Source organism: Diorhabda carinulata, chromosome 7 (genome assembly GCF_026250575.1).
Source record: "Diorhabda carinulata isolate Delta chromosome 7, icDioCari1.1, whole genome shotgun sequence".
NCBI classification, from domain to species: Eukaryota; Metazoa; Arthropoda; class Insecta; order Coleoptera; family Chrysomelidae; genus Diorhabda; species Diorhabda carinulata.
The window spans coordinates 1,651,938-1,672,315 of record NC_079466.1 but is presented as its reverse complement, the minus strand read 5'-3'; the positions used below and the strand labels follow the sequence as shown (position 1 = coordinate 1,672,315).

At 31.4% G+C, this 20,378-nt stretch overlaps 1 protein-coding gene across 1 annotated transcript in view; it reads left to right on the top strand.

Moving 5' to 3' along the window:
* The window catches only part of LOC130896315 (lachesin-like), a 435,638-nt gene that overhangs the window by 81,273 nt on the left and 333,987 nt on the right, over positions 1 to 20,378 (top strand). Inside the window, exon 2 of the mRNA XM_057804322.1 lies at positions 3,325 to 3,413. Within this exon, the coding sequence (XP_057660305.1) occupies positions 3,347 to 3,413 (67 nt within the window). The 5' untranslated portion in view covers positions 3,325 to 3,346. The remainder of the gene's footprint in view (positions 1 to 3,324; positions 3,414 to 20,378) is intronic.

The following is a 20,378-nucleotide window of genomic DNA, read 5'->3' as shown; positions in this document are numbered from 1 at the left end:
ATGTTTTTCCGAATTGGGCCGATACGAAACACATCTTTATTAAATGTTCCTTTTATGTCGACCCATCCGACCTTATTTTTTGCGATCAAAATGTATTTTATCTCTTTCATTTGCTAGAGTTAAACTCGGGGCAAAGCATTTAACGATATTCCAGTTTATTATTACTGAAACATCTATTAAATTATTAATAAAGGTATATAAAAAAGCCGGATAAAATAATCGCGACTTGGAAGTTAATGGTTCGAATAAATATGGGAGTAATTTTTCAAATGTTGTGATAAAAGTTTTTTGATCCGAATAAAAGGAAATATGCCATGAACGACGTTTACTCTCATTATTTATCTATATTTTGGAAGGAAAATGAAACAGTAATTTCAAGAATCTATTTATATATGAGTTGGACTCAGTTTTGAGATACGTATAAAACTATAGTTTATAATAAATTTTTCAAATGACAGAAACAATTCACCTAATCTTACGATTAACCCACATTTTACATTGACCTTAATTTACTAAGTACTTGCACTTCACTACTGTGGCTACTTACTATTGACCTGGGTTGGGGTAAGATAAGGGAATAGCGGTCACTTAAGCATTGATCTATTTTTCAATTCTTTTAGAGACTTACGGCATATGTACTTAGTTCTTAAGTATATTATATTTATTTTCCATATTTCAACCAAAATAATAGTTATTTATGCAACAAATGCAAAAAGTACTGGGAGATTGTTCATCTTTTTATAGGTAAAGTTGATATTAGCAGATTTTCCCTCATTGATTTTAATAAGCCATCTATTAGTTCTGACATCTATTTTGTCAATTGAATTGAAGATTCTTGACAAATTCTTCAATTGATTCTCCAGCAGCTAGTACTACAGTGTCGTCTGCAAATGTAGTCAATTTATAATTCTCCGTAACAGGGATGTCACAATTACAGTATTGGTCCCAAAACACGGCCTTAACCTTAACCCCCGCTTCAATCAGTTGAAGCTCTGAATATTCGTTTTTTGCTCAACTCTTAATGTACGGTCTTCAGCTAGAACTAACTCTATTAGCTGAATACAATGAGCAGGTGAATATTTTCTGATTTTTAGCAACAAAACCTTACACCATACTTTATTAAACGTGGAGTGCCGGTTACGCAAGCCAAATTAATAGAATGGAAGAAGTACGGCTTGTATTATTATTATAAATATTTCTCGAATAATTTTGAAATGATTAGTAATAATGATATCGGTCTGTAGGATTCTATTTTATGCACTGGTTTTTCTAGTTTAAGTATCATTATCCTCCCATCATCGTCACTAATAGTTTCATCTTTATCTTCCATATCAGAACTACGTGAATTAGGCGGAATATTATAAAATTTACTTACAAAATTTGAACTAAGATATCTTTGGATGTATGTCTTGAGGTATACGACCTGAAGAAGTTACAGAAATGCCTCGAGAAAAAACTAAACATATTTCCACATATTAGAAGAAGGCATATGACCGGCGTTACATGATTCAAGAAATTCATAGGAGAAATCAGCTTGGTATGAGTAAAATGGAGAACCTCCTCATAACTCTGAGTGCGTTGCTCGAGATTTTTACGTCTTTTTTATGATAGATGAATTGTAAATCAGGATTCGTTTCATTGACTAACTTGCTCATTTGAGTTGACTGCTGTAGATTTTTGTATTCGGGCTTGAATTGAAAAACAGGTGTTTCCTAAAATTTACGACATATGATGTAGAAAATATCATTTGCTCTCAATTTTGTAGCATTCGACCAAATTCACAAAATTCCAAGACACTTAATGAAAAGGATTCATTAATGTTGAATGTAGGTGGTTTTAATGGTATCCATAAACAATTATTCTTTCATGCTTTCGATTAAATTTCAGTATTGATGGAATATCACTTCAAATATAAGAAATCTTGGTCTACCTTTTGTTGTTGGTTCGACTGGAATTATGAAATATATCAAAATTGGTTGGATTTGGAATATCAATACCAAACGAATTGGATTAAACATATACAGAACGAAATGTAATAAAATGTTTTGTGTAAAGTGAATCGTCTTGGAAATTTTTTATATATAATCATTTTACGAAAAACCAGCTGACAATTCCAATAATGTTGATTATTACTAGAGGTACTTCCTTCAACTAAATGCACAACATTGAAATTGGATGTGGATATAAAGGAATAAATCTGAAATATATTTAGTTTTTTTCACGAAAATTTTGATGTAGTGGCAGATCACGTATAATTTTGTTAAGTATCAATCGATTTTTATGATATTATTCACTATAATTATCATTATCACCTCTAAATATACGGTTATTGAAAATATTCGGTACAACCACAACGAAACAATATAACAATACACACGCGACGTAGTTAAGAGAAACAGGTGCGCCCTACGATTCTTCGATAGGTTGAAACAATCTTATTGTATTAATTGCACAACGTTTGAATACACTTCGCTGTCGGCAGCTCTTACTTTATCCCTAAGCTGTGCCAATTCTAAACTTTCGCTTTGCGTTATTTGAGGAGACTCCAAAATGCTTTTCCTGGTTTCTTTAGCTTCATTAGCTGAGCCAGGATTAGTTTTATACTCCATTTTTTAGCTGTGGCAATTTTCTGAGCTCTCCGTTAATATTTTTTTTTTTCATTACGCCAATAAGTTATTAGTTTTGTTTTCATTTGAGGTCAATGGTTTTATCTTTCATCTTTCAGCATTTCGTGATGTTGCGGTTTCGAAACTCCAATATTAACAACTTCTCTATTTTTCGCTAATTTATCGTATTTTTAATTGTCACTTTACGGAATCATTAGAAAATTTGCCAGCAGCAGCTACAAGCCGTTTTAATATTTCAACCGAATTCATAATCTCCACTAATGTATCACACTGAAATTCCATATGGATATAGAGGAAAATCAGCATCTTATCAAAGAAAAATCCATATTGGAAAGTAAACTAGGTAAAAGGGAAACACAATTAAAGATAACAACTACAAACTGCCTTCAGTGATAATATCCAAACTAATAAACTAGTAATTATTATAGATGGATCAGATACGAACAAAGATCATTTTGTATATTGTTGAATCTCTACTCATATGTTAGGTGAATTATAAATCGACCACATCCTTATGTAAATAATCATCGATATTCGGTAGATAATAATTCACGTTGGATTAGGCAAGGCTCCTAAAGAGTGAATTTTCGGGTAGAGATTGTAGGAAAACGACCGATATTCTTCGACAAGTCTCAATGGAGGTAGAAAGCTAAAACATATTGTAATATCATCTGAAATAGTTCTATTTTTTTTTCAGAAAACCCCAAGAAGTTCACAAAATGAACGAACTGATCATCAAGAACTTCTTAATAATTTTATTATTTTGCTGGTTATCTTCTGTTAAAGGTGAGTAAATTTTCATTGTATCTAATAAGTTTTTTGACGAATATATAGTTCAATAACTCGATTTATAACGTCATAAATCGATAGTAAAGGTAATTTTCATACGTTCAGTGGAAGGCATATATACCTTGACTAACAAAGCTTCACTGGGAATTGAAAATGAAGTGGAACGTATTTTTAGTTTTTGTAGGATTCCAAATATGAAAGAAATATTTATTCTTCAAGTACTTCAAAGCTACCAATTCGTTTTGAAACTTTTATATTACTTTGTTGGAACAAACTTCATATAACAGTTATTAGCTCTTCGAAAATATTATTTTCTTCTCATAATATTATCTAGCAACGATAAAATATCAAATACATTATTAACAATTTTATAATTATATTGAGTTCGAAAAGTCAAATAACAAGCAAAAAAAAATTATAGTTCATGTCAATGAATTTACACTTAACAATAATTAAACGGTTTTTAGTTGAATTTTTCAAGGAAAAATTAGACTATTACGGTAGGCATGACTAGAAGAAAAATGGGGGGCACATCATTTTTCCCATGTTTTGAGACCTCCTGACCACGATTATGATGGTTTTTCGAATGTCTGTAGTTTATTTTCATCTCTCGAGCAATTGTTATGGGCCCGATTTGGTTCAAAATTAGCATACATGGCTTTTTTGGCGGCGGATTGATGTTATTAGAGTTTGGTTGACAACAAATGAATATTTCGAGGGGTCGCAGTGCAAAAAAAGTGATTTTTGACCTTTGCTCACCTCTGCAGGTCAAACGAAAAGCGACTGAAAAATAAGATTTCACATGTAGGTTCAATTAGTTGCGAGATGATTTCCTGTCTAAGGTCGAAACTTTCTATCTCCACCCCTCTCCATTTTATGGTCATTTTTGTTATATTTTCTCATTTTTTGGCCTGAAAAAGTTTGACTAGAGGGTTCGAACTTCGCCTGCAAGTAGGGGTGATGTTGAAGAATTGTTTTTTTCAAGTTCAAAGTTTTTTCTTCTTCAGTTCTTCTAGCACAAAACGCCCGAAATCATTTTGATCGTTGTAATTGTTGAACTGGACCGCCTCTTATTTAATTTAATGATTTTTTTTACTTCCTATTTTCGAAATTTCTTGTCATTATGACTATTTTTTCTTTGTTGTCAATTGGAATTGAACAAGAAGGTTTGAGATCACCGGGTCTATTGAAATTATGAATTTTCATTCGAGAGAGAGAGTTAACTTGTGAAATGAAAATTTATGGAGGAATAGCAAATTTTCCATATAAAGAAATAAGATTGAGATTCCAAGAAACTCATTTTCTTGAAAGATTTGTTTGTGTATTAGTTAAATTCTTCATTCGACGAAAAATTCGACTTTCGTGATGGAGCTCACGGCTTTTTTCATGTCACTATTGTGAAATCTATTATTATATACTTTGAATTCGGAATAATCTCATAAAAATTAGTTTAATGAAGTGAGATCAGGTGATTTAAACGGTTATTCTATGGTTTCTATATGATAAAAGCGTTTTTAAGCTATTTATCATTTTCATTATTGATCACTTGATTAAAAACATAGGTTTTTTTCAAATAATATCCTTCCTTCATGTTAATTTTTGCTCTACACTGCCGCACCAGGATTATTCGTTTCAACTTCAATCTAATATCTTCTTCTGCCTTCTATGTTGGCTCGAGCCAGAAATTACTTGGAATTGTGTCTTTGTTCTTATATTTTCACTATCAATTTTTGGAAGCAATAGTTTGGATTTCGTTTGGTTTTATCAATTTATTCTCTTTCTTTTTCATAAGTATTGTTTCGACTCTGATTGTATTCTTGCCTCTGAAATATTCCACAAAAATGTAATGTAATGTAATTTATCTTTATAATAATTTCGTTTTTTTGTTATTATAAAACTTGGACGTTGATGAAATAAGAGTTCATCTATTATCAATTATAACTTTCAACCTCTTAGACTCTATTAGAAATATTTTACTTTTATATTATTAGCATGACCATTACTCGAGCTTTTTCTGTCTATGTCAATCAAAATTTTTTTACTTTTTATTCAAGCTACCAAGTTTTTTTCTGTGATAATACAATATCACTCACTTATCCTCATACTTTTGACCCATACCCATGATTTCTTTTTCAGTCTTCCCAACGCAACCATGAAGTTAGCAAGTACCTCTTGCACATAAAGCGGCTGTTTAATAGAACTTATCGTATATATAATCAATTCTAAATTAATGAACATTTTTACTTTCATCAATATGATTTGAATTCAATATTTGAAACCTGCTGGCGACAACAATATTATTTCTATATATAATTTATTAATTATTAAAAAATTCTAAAATCAAATATTAAGAATTATCTTTTTTTTATCCTTATATTCATCGAATTTGTTCCTCATGTTTATTTTCAATCGATATACTCATAAATTTATAACCAATAATTTTTCCACCGCCGATTTCCATTGTTTAATTTTATATTTTCAAACAATGCAATGGGATTATACCAGAGCCATTGTACTTTCATTTGTTAGCTCGAAAATTAAATCACGTAACACTATTTTGACAATTTAATAGAAAAGTATGCCAAAATTCATAAAATAATGTACGTTGTAATTTATTAATTTGGAAAAAAATTTATTGCTTTTCAGTGAATATATTGATTTCTCAAAAATTTAGCAAGCAAATTCCCTTAGCTACCAAAATTGATTCCTTCAGATATTTTACACTGAAAAACTCACTATCTAAACACTGTTTTTTCGAGGATAAGTACTCTTATTTTCTGCTTTCATTTTGCTCCTATTTCTACTTCAGTTTTCACTCGTTCTTTGATCAAATCTTCCAAATCTCCCAGAATGTTCTATGGGTATTATTTTCTTTTCGAAGATGAAAGCGTTGGTTTCACCTTGTTCTTTCGATGATATCAAAAAGAAAAATAACAAATTTTTAATCTAACCTTATCAAAGAGTTGGATAATGTAATATCAGTTGTAGACAAGTGACAAACGTATATTGGAGTGTTGGATCTTTTGTCAAATAAATCGACGCAACCTCGTCGTTGTGGGATGCAAAATGAAAAGCACGTAGTGTAAATGAATTCCATCCCCGTTTCAATCTTTTATTCCTGTGTGGCAGTAATATCCTGCTAGCGACGTTGGTAATTCGTATTTGTGCTTTGTTTCACTAAGTGTACACGAGACCGCCCAGAAATGTGGAACTCATTAAATTTACATGTGGGGATAACGCAGTTTTTGTTCAAGGAAAGGATGATTATGCTACGCTTAACAAGGTTAAATCTTTCCACATCCAAATTAAAGCAATGTTCCTAAATAGAGAGTTTAAATGTGAATTTATTCTGATCACAAAAATTATCTTTATTCCTATCTGTATTAATATAGAGAGCTCAAGTACCACAACTAATTTTATTAACGAAAAATGACATTTCATACAACAGTTTTCGGAAGCTGAATGATGTTTGAAATAGTTAGAAAGAAAATATTATTCGAATAACTCTTATTAATCTACATAGGAACATTTTACTTTATCGTTTTATTGAGGTGGTCAAACATTCACAAAAGAACAATTATATAGAGCTAATGAAGTACTTCGAAAGAACAATTTTATATCTATTATGAAACAACTTATATTATATCAGAAAAGAATTCTATTCTGTCACTTTTTACTTATCATTTGAGTCAGTTGCCAGTTTAGAAGCTGTATAAGATGCACGTTAGGTGAATAATATAATATTCGACCATGTTTCTCGATCAAGTTTATCAACAAAATTCGCTTTACTATGAAAACTGTCTAAGATAATCCCAGCAAAAGTAAGCAAATTCAACTGTTCATATAATTCTTCCTGAAAAGGAAAATTTTCATGCTGTTATGACTTTCATCAGCATCAATGACACATTTCTCCTTAATGGACTAGTTCTGAACAAGTGATTAAAATATCGTGAAAACGATATGGAATTGAATCAAAATTGTTTCTTGTAGCATCATTAAGAATATGGTTACGGGTAAGTTTTGTTCTCTACGTCTAAAAAACTCTTAGAAAACGTGAACGATCTAATGCAAGTTCATTATTATGTTATTCTTAGTAATTTTCTCAGTTAATCGTTTGGTAAGGATACTGAAATGAGACTATTGACCACTTTTTTGAGATACGATCACATTCGTATAGAGTAAATAAATGTTAGGTAGATAGAGGCGTCACACTACAGATATAATAAGCTAAAATTATATATTAACAAACTTGAATAACTACGTTAATTCATCTATTTCCATAGAATCTTTTGAAGGCTATAAGAATAGTTGTACAGGCGATATAAAACTTCTTATAGATCTCGGTACTTGTGGAACTCTCTGAAAACTTCAACGTTTTTCTTGAAGCTCCTTAAAAACAACAATAAAGCTGAATCATGAAAGTTTAGAAATAAGATAGAATAAACGTTTATAAAACAGACATCGATCACCGAAAGGTACAAGAAATTAATGCGTACTGCAAACTACCCTTAAACCATTCTTCACACAGGAGGTACATAATATTTATGAAATAATTCCAAAATAAAAGAGTTAGCTGTGGTGTTATTTGGGAGTTATTATAGAAAATTTTTCTTTCAAGAGAGTTCATGGTATTTTTTATGGAGCTTGTTTCTCTGAATTATAAAAAAATAATTTATGTCAGGGTGGTATAAAAAAACGGGAAAATTGATGAAAATCGGAATGAACTTTATTTTAGTAATAAATTTTCTTTTTAAGTAATAACTTTTGAATTAATTAAACAGTCTTGGCTTAGCATAGAGCCGACTCCACGACTACATGGAACCACGTCTTCCAATTCACCTTCCTTCAAACGGGTTCTCTATAAATATTCAAACATTAAGACCATAATGTGGTGGTGCTCCATCGTGCTGGTAACAAATTCTAGATCTCTTTTTCCTATTTTTTGGAATAGAAAATGTCGCAATAGAAGCACTGGCATATGAAAATGGTCCAAATATCGTTCAGCTGGTGAATTCCCGCGGAAGAAATCGTCTCGACTAAGAATACCACAGTACATTATAATGAAAAGTTGAATTTTCATCACAACGCCTTATGAAGATTTCTCATAATTTATGTCCGGATCAATTCCTAATAGTTTTTGTTGTTGTTGCCTGAAGATCTTAGATTTATGATCATCTCTCACTTTCTCCGGATCAATAAACTTTACGACAATTCTGTTTATTGTGCTTCTATCAATTGGAGATATTTCAAAGTGTGCTTCGGCAAATAAAGCATAACTACTAAGTCCTTTGCCGTAGTCTACCATCATTAGAACTTCTATCTCTTATCTTTCCGTTAAAGACGGCATATTGATAAAATTGGTATAAAGTTAATTGTAAGACTGACACTAACAAAAAGTTGTTTTATTAAACAATCGAAAATAGTGATTGGTAGTCTCAATAGGTAACTTCAAGTTTTAATTCTTTCAATTTCGTAGTTTTCTTTTGCATGAGTATACAATCAAGTTCATTATATTTTTTATTAGGTTTCTAAATATTTTCTTATGTAACTAGTATTTTCAGAAATGAACTATGTATAATTCAGAACGTGGAAAACTTATTCAGTTATCATAGAAATCTGAAATCTATTCTTATCATATTTAAAATATATTATTATTTCTTGGTTGATTCAATATGATTTTAATAACGGCAAACATCCTATAATTTCATTCTGTTTGAAATAATGTGTTATACTAGCTCTATTCGTAAACATAAATTGAAAAATGATAAAGGATTCACAATTTTTTTTGTAGAGGAAATACAGAATTCAAATAATTCCATATTATTTGACACATTACATCCAACAGATGAAGCAATTGTATATTATATCTTCATTACTTCAAATCCACCTCGCAGGAGTTCATTAAACGTTAACGTACTAATCTGCAAAGCAAGACCCTTTGGAGCTGAAATTATCAAGATTGATTATTATGAGCATTACTGGTGGTGAAACGGAATATTTTCATTTTCTTCCTATATTATGTGTTAAGTAGAATTTTTCCTTTATTTTAGAAATATATGTATCTATTTTCCTACAACCTCCTTTATTATAACAACAAATGTTCTTCATTTCACTAGCACCTTCAGTGAGTACAAGGCTATTCAAATATACATTCTCTTTAGATTTGTAGCCGCGCAAATGAGCTCTTTTGACTCTATATTTTGTAGAAGATCGGCACACATTTCGTCACTACTTATTTACAGTTCAATTCATGTTTTTATAACGCCAAATATTGTTTTACATTTCTTTCCCTATTGCATCTGTTTGTTCCAAAAACGTAGTCCCAGACTATGCATATCTTGTACAATCTAATATATTTTTTGGCCTTCTTCGTTCTGTCTCCATTCTGTAGTTTTCCTTATCCCCTTCCCATTTCGTTGTTTTAATCTTTTGATTCAATTGTGTTACTGTTATTGCGTACTATATTCTGATTTTCTTATAAATTCCTCATGTCACTGGTCATAAGTCCTCCATACTCGATACTTTCAACTTTCTCTAGACCATGAATTATTCTAATTCTTTTCCTTTCATATATCATTTTTTTTAAATCCCTTAAAGTTTTTACCGTGGTCTTTTTAGGCTTTTAGTGTGGTTTCTCGGCGTTTTCCTTCAATCTGCATAATGATTTTGTACTTATTATATGGCCTATATTCTACATGAATACTTTGTCTTGTTTCGTTCTTTGTGTAATTTCTTATCCTTTGTATAAAACCCTTTTGATACTCCCCCATTTCTGATTTGTTGTGTTCCAATTTGTTTATTATGTCTTTCCAATCCTCTTTTGTCGGTTTTCCTTCATATTCTTTTGTTATACCAATATCACCTATAACATCTTCATCTTGCTTACTGTTTTCTTCCGTTTACAAATTTCCGATTCCATTGTTTTTATTTAATAGTTTTTCTAGTTTGTTTTCTATTTTCGATTTAATTATATGCTAATATAATTTCTCTTAATTTTTATCACCATCTTCTCTAGTGTCCAGAGAATTAATTTCAATAATCGATGGATATCTTTCTACAGTCATTTTAATAATCGTATCTCTTCTGTACTATGTATTCTGTCGCTAGAATTGGAAAAATAGGAAAATAGAGTATTAGTAGCGAAAACTACATACTAATAGGAATGTTGAAAAAAAACAAGAACGTCGTTATACATATGAATTTCATAATCGATATATAGAAAAATAAATATGCCGACTTTATGAAAAATATGCGAATTTTTCTGTTAGATATGCAGTATTAAGTGATAGCGTGAGTTCGAAGTAGGAAAATGAATCGTTCTGTGAGGAAAATATCAAGTTTCGATATAAATTCGACCATAAATTATATTTTGGTATAAAAAGGAATAAATATTTCATACTGTGAATACGAAATTTGTACTTATCGTATAAGGATGATACGTAAAATTGAACTATTGAAAGGGATACAAATATTCAAAAACCAAGAGTATATTTTATTAGGAATATTAAATTTTCTTATGAACATCATAGTCTGAATTGTGTTTTCGAGTTTCGTACCATCGGAATCAACTAGTATTTATTGGGAAACCTTCTACAGCCAACTTAATGGCGATTTTAACCATAAAATCTGGATGGAAGTGGTATTTAAACAATAACAAATTTATACTGTATTAACTTATCAAAATATTGTAGCGAGCATTTGTAAAATTTATTTTGGATTTACCCCATAAATAACTCATTTTGAACAAGGACAAGTTAAAAATTCTGTTTTCTAAATTTATTAGTAAAGGTATGTTATGATCATTGGAATCGGAATGAATCAATTGTTTCATAACTTTGGTATCTGTTACAAGAATAGTATGAAGTCTGATATGCGAACATCGTTTTTACATATTAGAGGAGGCTTGGTTTCTTTAACTTGCTGATAACCCGAATTTGAGAGCACAAAAACGGTTTTCTAAAGATTTATAATATACCCATGCTCTTCTTCTGCTATTTCTTAAGCAAATATCTGGTTTTTCTTTTTTTGAGAGGTTCAGAAATTCGACCATAGCACGGTAAATGCTTCTGCCCAAAATATTTTGACTATGAAAAATGTGAACAATTTCAGGCTTAGGAATCTGTCCAACCAAATTCCTCCTTCTTTGTTTCCCACTTAAATGCAATTGACATAAAAAAGGGCTTATTAACTGATATTAAGAAAATAAATGATTTTCTAAAATTTGTGCCAAAACTATTACGTTATTACTCCCAATTAATGTTGAATGAGCATAAATACAACAAACAATAATCTCATGAAAATACTTTGGGTTTCTTGTTGAATTGGTCTCCGAGGAAACAAAGGAAAAGGAAACAAATTTGATCGATTTATGTATTGAAAATTGGTATCATACATAAAAATTTCTCATCAAGAAATTTCCAGGTTCGATCCTGATTAATTACAAATGGCGGAACATTGAGGAATTACGGGTCATGTGTGGAACAGTGACAGTTATTGTTTACCCATGATCAAACTACAATGACTGCCGTAATTATTTAATGTTGGAGCTTCTCTATAAGTTTCTCTGATGTGGTTGTTTGATAAACTTTGATGATGAGTTTCCTTTGATTTCTCGATGAATACGCTGATTTAGTAATATTGACCATTTCAGTCAATTTGTAGAGAAATGTCGGTCACATCAATAGCCACATATGGCTCAATCTAATGGAAATATAGGATCAACCATCGGTATAAAACTTTTATGGACTATTATATTGAGTATAGCTGAAACTACAGTTTGCTATATACGAGGATTGTCTGAAAAATTTTCCACCTAACAAAGAAACAAAATATTTTTGTTCCGTAATCATTTTTATTTTCCAGCATAGTACCTTTTTCACAAAGAAATTTTATATCGTCTGCTCTGGCGTCCATTACTGTTCCGAATAATAATATCAAACAAAAACTAAACATGAAAAGATACTCTCAGCACATGTGCAAATATACTTCTCAACTTATATTAGAGAATTCTAGTTGATCCCGTGTCTACCCCACATAGATTTTTATGATGTCGTCTGCTTATCCTATAACATTATCCAAGTATATATACTCAATAAAATTCATTCAAGTATAGTTCAAATAATAATTGCACCACTACTGTACCTTGTGGAACTCCACATTCCATGATTTTTATATTATTATATTCGTTTTCTATTTTGACGAATCTTTTCTTATTAATAATGTAGCTATTAAAATGTTTCTTCCTTTTTCTTTCTAAGATTTCAAATAATTAAAAATTATAAGCTGTGGTGAAAGGGTTTCTTCTTTCAGTTATTGGAAAATCGTATTGTATGTGAGTGTCTTTTCTCAGAATCGGGATTGTTTGTCTTTCTATTATTCTCAAATTTTCTGTTTATACTTACCACATTACAAAATATTGCTTCTCTAAAATAATTTATTTGTTAAATGACTTTGTTGGATTGTTTCGCCTGAAATGTTCTTATGAACTGGTTCTCAATAAAAGCAAATACTGGCGTTTCCAAACTTAAAATTTTAGCAATTCATCACTTTTGCAGTTATCAGAATAAATTTCCAAAGCCCGTTAAACCGCTTCAGGAAAATTCATTTAGAGAAGCATTTAATGACTAACAAAACGAAAAATCCGGTATTAATGCTTTTTTTCTTCAGATAGATCCTTTTAAACAGTAAATTTCTGTTTTCCGGACAGGAAAGTTATCTGCAAACGTACAGAGAATCGGAATTAGCAAAATCTTTCAGCAATGCGAGGAAAAGACTTCGTCTTTTGCCAAGCGTAACTTTGAACACGACTGAAAGGATTTAAAATATATTATTCTGTTTAGTACACAAAAATTTGGGAAAATGTGGAATGAATAACTACGTGAAAGTACTTCCAAATGGAAAAGGTTTCACATAATCTGAATATTTCTTCTCCATTTTTCGTTTGAATTTTGATCGTGAACATCATCACGAAATTTCAATGTACTAGATAATACAGCTCACATACAACTAAATTATTAAATTTTATGACAGAGTTATATTGATTAACTTGTTTTTAAATTATCATTATGTGCAATTAACAATTTTTTCTAATGGAACTTGATAATTGATTGAATGAAAGCTCATCTAGTAATGACCATCCTCAATTTTACTAAAGTACTCTGCGGATTTTATATTTTCTTGTATTCTCGACCTTGTCGAAAAACCTTTTTGTCCTATAAACTGTTTCAAAATCATAGATAAGTTACATTCCATTGGATGAATAAGTAATTCGATAAACGTAACTCCTCGAATGTTTAAATCTCAATGGAACTGTATGTAATTCATCCAATAGCGAAGTTATTGAACAAAAGTAATCCTATTAGAGTAAAATAACTAGTAAATCAATTTAAACCAAGAACATTCTAGTGGAAATAATCTACAAACAGTTTTAACTTTCATCCATTAAACTTCTGTGTGCTTGAAAATAGATTTCTTGGATTTAAAATAGAGTGGTTTCGAATTTTCCTGTTTTCTAAATATTCGAATCACTAAATTCACTTTTTGACTCAATTTTCTAAGTTATTAATCATTTTAAATACTAGCTCTTACCATTGAAGTAGAAATAAATTTTGACAAGTGAGGATATAGTTATTTATGCAACAAGTGAGTAAAGTGATACTTTTTTTCACGAGTAGGACGGCAATTCTTACTCATGAGTTTCAAACATAATTTTTTCTACGTCCGTAGACTTAAGAAAAATATAAGACGTACAACTGTGAGCATTATGAAGTGAAGAAGAAGTTACGTTACTATTAGTACGTGAATTGGCAACATTTAACTTGATCCAAGAAATAACATGGTCTACAGTTGTTATTATTGAATTGTTGGTAGAATCGTGAACATTTACAATGTTGCTTGAAGTCGAACTAGTTTCTCCCATTAAAATCTTCACTGCGGAATCTATTTCTGTTTTTTATTGAGTCCTCTAAGTAACCCTCCGCAACTGCGTTGGATTTCCACCCACCGTGCTTCTCTAGTTGAATTATATCATCACTGGAATCCACTAATAGAGACGTTTTTGAATACGCAATGAGTTTTGAGTATCTGTGTTACCGATGTCTGTGTCGTTATTTACCATTAGGATGCCTTTCAGTTTTGAATAAGTCGACCAAAGTGTTGAGGATTTCCACATTTTGGATTTAGTTCCACAGTAAACTACTAACACTCTTTCTGTGAAGCCGTTTTTAGTTCGCCACTACATAAAAGAATTATATACCTTCAAATACTGTTCCTTGGATTTCTCAGGGAGATGATTCATAGTCGCTGAAGTTGCCGATTCACATCTTCTGGTGTGCATTTTAAAACTTCTTCACTATTACTCTCCATCACCAACAATAATACTGTGCTCCTTTTAATTAGACACAAAACGGATTTTCTTGAACAAATTATAAGAAATAAAAGTGTGACCATTTATCGGAGAAACGAATTGACATGAGAAAGAAAGCTTTCACCGCCCACTATTTTGACAAATTTTTTTCAGGCTTTTCAACCGATTGAGAAATTACATATTTTATGAATGCAAATGAATGAAAGAAAACGTGAATATTATAACGGACATAAAAAAACATTTTTTCCTTTCCGATAAAATTTATAAGAAAGAAAATATTCCGATTGATAATTTGAAGAGCATTCAAGTTCAGAAAGAAAATATAATAGTGATACACGTACACAAAAAGAACAAATATGTTATTATAAAAGAACAAAGAATACAAACTGTCGTTTGGGAACGTAAGAGGTCTCCAAAAGCCCCGAGTGTGAAGAATATGTAACTGACATTTGGTTGAATTCAATTCTTTCTTTCTAGCAAACAATCAATATAGGTTAACAATCAAGCAATCAGAATAATTCTAGGAAAATTAATTATAAAAAAATATTGACGAATTTTAATTGCCTAGAGTTAGTACGATTAGAAAATAATTTTCTGTTTTCAATATAATTAACGAACATTGACTGGTATTACAGATTGCACTAATGAAACAAAGGCATAGAGTAGTTTCTAGAAACTATGTTATATTCTGGCATGTAGATTGTGATATCGCAAGTTGTATTAGTCGCATTGTTTTGGAGATTAACAGGCACGTATGCAGTTGGGATTTGTTCTCTGAAAGTATTTATCGCTCCAGCTTTTAGAATATTATGTTTTACGCAGAAGGGAAGAGAAGAGAGAGAACAGGAATAAAGTTGGTTAGAGGAATTTCGTACGGTACGAAGGTATTAAGTCTGGAAGGAAAATTAAACTGTTGAGTGGGTGAAGAGATGAATTATTTAGTATCCTGGAATTCTACAGGTACCGTGGAAATATTAGTATTATAACCTTGAATTTTCGCCTTGCTTTCCGGTTAATTTTTAATGTACGTTGAAGGAAGGGAGCTACGGTATTGTAAATTGAAATTCCTAGATAACAAGCTCTATATTAAATTTTAGCTCTACAATTTCACTGAAACGTTCAGTGTTTGTTTTATAATCGGAAAATTATCTGAATATAACTTCCAGGATTCACACCTACTTCCTCCACGTGAATATCTGATTAAACTTAATTATGATAGTGCCCATCTTACATCTGTTTTTTTTTTACTTTTTTAGCGTTTTTCCAGTGTATATTTTCTGCAATCTCTACAAAAAGCAAATTCTTAGCCAACTTAAAAAAAGGATTCGCTACCTAAGGCGTTATACCAACCCAATATTGTATTAGTAAGCCTCTTCTTGGTGATTTTATCTGCTGGTTGTTGTGAATATGCTTTCTTAATTATGGATGACTGGCGTAGTCTTCCCTGCTGCAAAACGCTATTAGATTGATGTTAACGTGTGTATATCTTGATCTTTTCCATCTCTCGCTATTTCCACAGTGTTATTATATACCACGGACGTCCACTGCTTGTCTCACTCTAACGATCTGCTGGCTTAGAGCTTATTATAATGACTCTGGTCTGTATACATACTTGTAGCATACTATGGATATTTATTAAACTGAAGATATGGAGTTTCGACTTTAGTTTCAGATTGGTGGACCAGGAGGATCAGATGTATACGTTGTCTTCTAATGTCTAATTGGGTTTTCTCGTCGTCTCAAAGAAACAAAAACAATTATGAACAGAGATATGATGGAAATACTCGTGTGATATTCTAGAAAATTGGCTCAAAGAATTATTGAATCGATAGAGAAATAAACTCTGTAATTAATTCATGACATCAGTTCACATTCAGGGATAAGTGGCTAAATACGCCACTTTATAATTGCTGTTGTAAGATCTCGGCACTAAATAATGTTTTTACTGATTTCCTTATGAATTTACTGGCAAAACAAGATGTTGAGCAAGAAGTTCTTATAGTTTTCCTCCTACAAAGTTTGTAGCATCCGATTATCAACATAATCTCTAAATATTATTTGTCAACTTCATTATGGTGATGTCTTTTATTGATCAGATTCATACAAATTGAACGACATGAATTTTGAATAAACTGTTTATATGCAATAATTGGAATGATAAACAAGGTGACCCTGTCTCTAGGGTATGTAGGAAACTGAAAAGTAAATTCATACTTCATAATTCACAAATCAAAATATTCCGAAAACAGTACACAGTATCGAGTTCTGCCAAGAGTATCTTTTTGTTGTGGAATTGAATGAAGTTTGGAACCACTTTAAATTTTGAGTGATAAATTTAACATGGAAAAAAATAATACTTAGTACGAACCGTGTAAATATCGCCTTCTATGAGAGTTAGGTATAGAAACAAATTCAATCTCCCACACTTTTTTTCTCGAATACACTAGGAACTTTTTACTAATAAAACCCAAATTATTTCTCAATTTTCAAGCTAACCTCTATGAGTCTTGTATTTTCAATATCTCCATCGAATTAAAATTTTAACCGTCGCAAGAATTTCACCATGCATAAATAGTTATCTGACTATGCAAGATCCGGATTACATTCTGGATGTGGGAGGAGTTGAATACCATCAAGTTCTTCGATCTTCTGAGTATATGGTTTACCATTGTCTTGTTATGAGAAAACCGCTTTGGCTGAAACAAACCACTCGAATCCACCTTTTTTGTGACGGATTCTGGATGTAAACGCTTTATATCTATGTTCTAGTTGTGTAGATATATAAATACATTTTTCGTTGTAAGTATCAATGCGTCTAATGGATCGATTATCTCCCGATAGGGCAATGAGCTGTTCACACACCTGTACTGGACGTACCGCTTGGAACTCGATTAATTCTGGTTGTACTATTCGGTGAATTTTATAGATCTTTCCCAATGATTTGAATAGTGATGCATGATATCTTTAGTTGTACTGTTTCTCTTTTTATTTCAATATCCCACGTAGGTGGAGCACGAACGATCTTCAAGTTTCAAATTTCCACCATTAAAATGATTACAGGAATGCTGTACCGTTCGCTCATTGACTGTTTTTTCTTTTGGTCTACAATTGCTGAAACTTTTGTTTCCAATAATGTCCTGAAATACTTGGATTTCATACTATTTCCAATGATAGTGATTTGATAGTGAAGCACGATATCTCTACAAGTACTGCTTCTCTTGTTACCTCAATATCCCACGCAGGTGGACGACCAGAGCGCGAGTGATATTCAAGTGTCAAATCTCCAGCAATAAAATGTCTACAGCAATGCTGTACCGTTCGCTCATTGCTTTAATATTTGCAATATTGTCTAGCAATACTTGGATTACATACTTATTATCTCCATATTATCCACTGCGTCATCTATAAACAGAGAGAGAATAATTTTAAGAAAGTATGAGCATTTGTACTCTTCATATATCTGTCCAAAATTCTTATTATATATTATGACTTTCGATTTATAAACAATTGATGGTATATATGAACAATTTTTCTTAGGTAATGCCATTGTCTAATTACCATATAACTGTAGTTCACAAATTTGCAAGGCGTTACATGTTTTTGGTATCGTATTTGAGATTGTAGCAGGATTAACGAGTGACAAGCGTATTGGAAGCTTAACATATCCTAGCAAATGTAAACAGATCCATGTATATTCAATTTACAGGGTATGTAATGTTCAATATCTTGTGTACAAAATAGAGTGTTGATTGTCATTAGACAATCCTTCCTATGTTGTGAATGTGGAGTAGACTGTTGTGTTAACGGAAATGACTATTTTGTGTAATGGCTTAATGATGATGTTGACTAGAGAGCTTTATTGAATAATGAGATTCGTTGAACTGGATAAATTATATTATTAAAAGTCCAAAGCTGTGTAAATAAACAAGCTATTGGTATTTTTCAACAAACAAAGTATTGTCCACAGTTAATATCAGAAGATTGCATTATATATTAAGAAAAAAACTATAGACTTTAGCATGTAATTTCAATATTTGTCTAATGATGTAGATCCGTCACAAGTATAGCACTGGATGATCAAGATTCTCCATTGGAACTACATTAATTTAACAATCGAATTGGTCAATATTGGTTACAACTACCAAGTCCACCGTATCCTCATTTCTCCGTTCCACATTTAAAAGAGTCTAACATGGATATCTTCACAGTCATATCTTGCAACGAAACACCAAATCCATGTTATCTTATTTCCCCATCAAACAAAACTATCAAAGGAATCTAGCCTGAGTATTTTTCCAGTCGTAGAAGCTTTTTGTACCCTACGAATAAACATTTTTACAAGCATCCCTCCTTATGCGATGTCGATAGGTGGCATAATTTTATTTTCTTGTTCAAACCAAATGCCAAGTCACCTCTTAATTGAACTAAAGCAGCGATACTGATCTTATATAGTAACAACCAGCTCTTATCTATGTCTATATCAGCTCTTTGATAAAAAAATTACCTGATGTTCACTGAGTTTTCTCGCTTTGTCTTGGAAATAATACTACAACGTTATTTGTATTACTTATTTACTTACTTATTGTATAAATTATGTTAATTAAAATATGAGAACTCCTTTGTGTGTTATTTGGGAAGATTTCCATCTAGCAAAGAAATAAGATAGTTGTCCCCATAATGATTATTATTAAGTTATCCTTCAAGGTCCATAAACTCAGTCCCTTATTGAAATATCTCTCCTTCAAGGTTAGTTAAAAGGAAAAAGTCACTGAAGGCCAATTCTGAATACGGTAGATTTGAAGTAAAACTCATGAATTTTGACCATGACGATTACCGAAGTGTTAGAAGGTGTGTTGTTCTAATAGGAGAGCTACTCCATTTACCTAATCAAGTAATAATGAGTACCAATTTCCTATTAAAATCACAATTTGAGCATAGTCGATGAACAAAATAATATGTCTAATGTAAAAACCGATCGCGATCATTTTTCCATTTGATAAAACCTTCTTCGCCCTTTTGGGAGTAAGTTCGCCTTTCAGAATCTACTGCCTTGACTGTTTTATCAATTCAGGAGTATAGTAATTGATACATGTTTCATCTACAGTTACAAATTGGCTCACTTTGGTTAAACCGTAAGTAAGGCGTGGGAGGAGTTCATTCGAATGCGTTTCTGATCTGAAGTTAGCCTTTTTCGGACGGTTCTAATCCACTAGGTTTTCGATGACCCAAATAATACAGCCGTAAAAGATGGTGCAAAGTCTCCATATTCTGGCTCAGCTGGACACTGAGTTCTATCCATTCTAATAATTGGAAAACGTTGTAAAGAGTCTCATTGTGTCACCTAACGTAATCAACCAGCGATTAAAAACAATCCTATAATTTGAATACAAGATACCGTGTAATATGAATGATGCTCAATGATTGAGAAAAAATGTTGTATTATGATATAAAAATAAGATTGGCATTAGCGTGAATATGAACATCGACCCTTCCTCCAACACTCAATCTCAAAATGGAAATTACCAATTACTTACACCATTAAGCCGTTAAAATATAGAAATCGCTTACAGTTTTCAACTTGAGGGTGAGTGAGGAGA